Source organism: Zea mays, chromosome 5 (genome assembly GCF_902167145.1).
Source record: "Zea mays cultivar B73 chromosome 5, Zm-B73-REFERENCE-NAM-5.0, whole genome shotgun sequence".
Classification (NCBI taxonomy): domain Eukaryota; kingdom Viridiplantae; phylum Streptophyta; class Magnoliopsida; order Poales; family Poaceae; genus Zea; species Zea mays.
The window spans coordinates 364,609-366,225 of NC_050100.1; the positions used below are offsets into that span (position 1 = coordinate 364,609).

The window sequence follows — 1,617 nt, forward strand, 5'->3', positions numbered from 1 at the left end:
GCGGCACTCGGGAAAGACTTCTTTGCCGAGTGTCCGATAAAAAATACTCGGCAAAGCTTCAAGCACTCGACAGAGCAGGATTCCGATAGTGTGTTCAACAACTGGAGAAGTTAATTCACGAGAAAAACAAAAAGGACATGTGATTTGGAACCGATTGATAGACCAGCTAGTTATATAATAAAGCGAACGAGATGGACACTGTGTTTTATAAATGTTGTTTTTGTATTTAGTTTGTGGCTGCTGCTGCATGCATGTATAGTATGCCTAATTAAGATATCGTCGTCCTTTAGTTTGTGGCTGCATGCATTTATGCCTAATTAAGATGGTTATTATTTATATATATGAGGAGGAGAGATATATAGGATATGCGTCGTCGTGGTGCGTGCCTAGCATGCATGCATGTGACGACCTCTCCTCCTCGCTGTCTCTCTGTATCTGCAACTGCAAGCAAGGAAATTAATTAAAAGAAGATCGGCGCCATGGCGGCAACGACGACGGGGATGCAGATGATGCAGGTGCAGCAGGCGGCGGCGTTGCTGCTGTGCTTGGTTGTGTTGGCGGCGTCTACGCGGGTCGCGCTGGGCAACTGCCGCGACGACTGCATGGCTGCATGCAACGGCTGGACCATCGTCTGCCAGCTCTCCTGTGCCAGCGCATGCTACGGAGAAGTCGGTAAGTTTTCATTTTTGTCGTATCCAACACAACACTACGTACGTACTAACAAATAATAATAATACCACATACATACACTCAGGGATCACAACCTTAGGTACGTCGGCTGTATTAGCGAAAGCAGAAGCGCCTGCATCAGCACCACAAGCAGCACAAGAGCGAGGCGCCGCCGCCGGCGTGTCCGCGCTCAGAGGGTTCAAGCTATCATCACCGACGACCCGTGGCCGTGGATGAATTAATTAAGGCCCCATGCATCATGCATGCATGCCTAAGCTACCTCCCATTTCTTTGCTTCTACAATGCATGCATGCAGATATTAATTAATCATCATCAATCAGCATGTACAAACGAGCCCTACGTACTACTGTAGTACATACGTACGTACGTACTCCCTCCGGTTTCCTATTAGTTGTCGTTTAGGACAACGACACGGTCTCCAAAATATAACTTTGACCAATGTTTTTTGTTAAAATACAAATGAACTCTTAATACATTTATACTTTTATAAAAATACTTTTTATGATAAATTGGTGCATATAAATATTAGGTTCCAAAACTAAATAACAAAATAGTTATTTGTAGTCAAAATTTTATAAGTTTGACTCGAACCTTATCCAAAACGACAACTAATAGGAAACCGGAGGGAGTACGTACTAGCAATGCAATTGAGTTATTAAGTGTATCCATCGTTTCGATTACGTCTATGTATATCTTTACTACACTCTATTAAGATAGTAACATAGGCGTCCACCGATCCACGCCCCGCCTACGTCCATACCTATGCCTCCGCCGTACCCTCGCCTCGGATCTCGTGCACGCCCCGGCACCCACTGCCTCGACTGTTCGTCCGCGCTCCTGCCCCCCCTTGCGCATTGCCCCCCTAATCCCCACCAACAAACTCTCGCGTGATACCCGCGCACGTGCCCCCACCGGTAGCACCGCCCC

At 46.6% G+C, this 1,617-nt stretch overlaps 1 protein-coding gene across 1 annotated transcript; it reads left to right on the forward strand.

The window, feature by feature from the left end:
• The first annotated feature begins 350 nt into the window (after window positions 1-350).
• Window positions 351-1,363, forward strand: LOC103625697 (uncharacterized). Its single transcript, XM_008646083.3, has 2 exons — window positions 351-672; window positions 755-1,363. The coding sequence occupies exons 1-2, from the start codon at window positions 480-482 to the stop codon at window positions 904-906; spliced, it is 345 nt and encodes a 114-aa protein (XP_008644305.1). The 5' UTR covers window positions 351-479; the 3' UTR covers window positions 907-1,363.
• Window positions 1,364-1,617: the final 254 nt, after the last annotated feature.

Coding starts and splice junctions, on each gene's coding strand:
- LOC103625697 (XM_008646083.3), top strand. CDS start 480: ATGGCGGCAACGACGACGGGGATGCAGATGATGCAGGTGCAGCAGGCG. Junction 673..754: donor CGCATGCTACGGAGAAGTCG/GTAAGTTTTCAT, acceptor ACATACACTCAG/GGATCACAACCTTAGGTACG.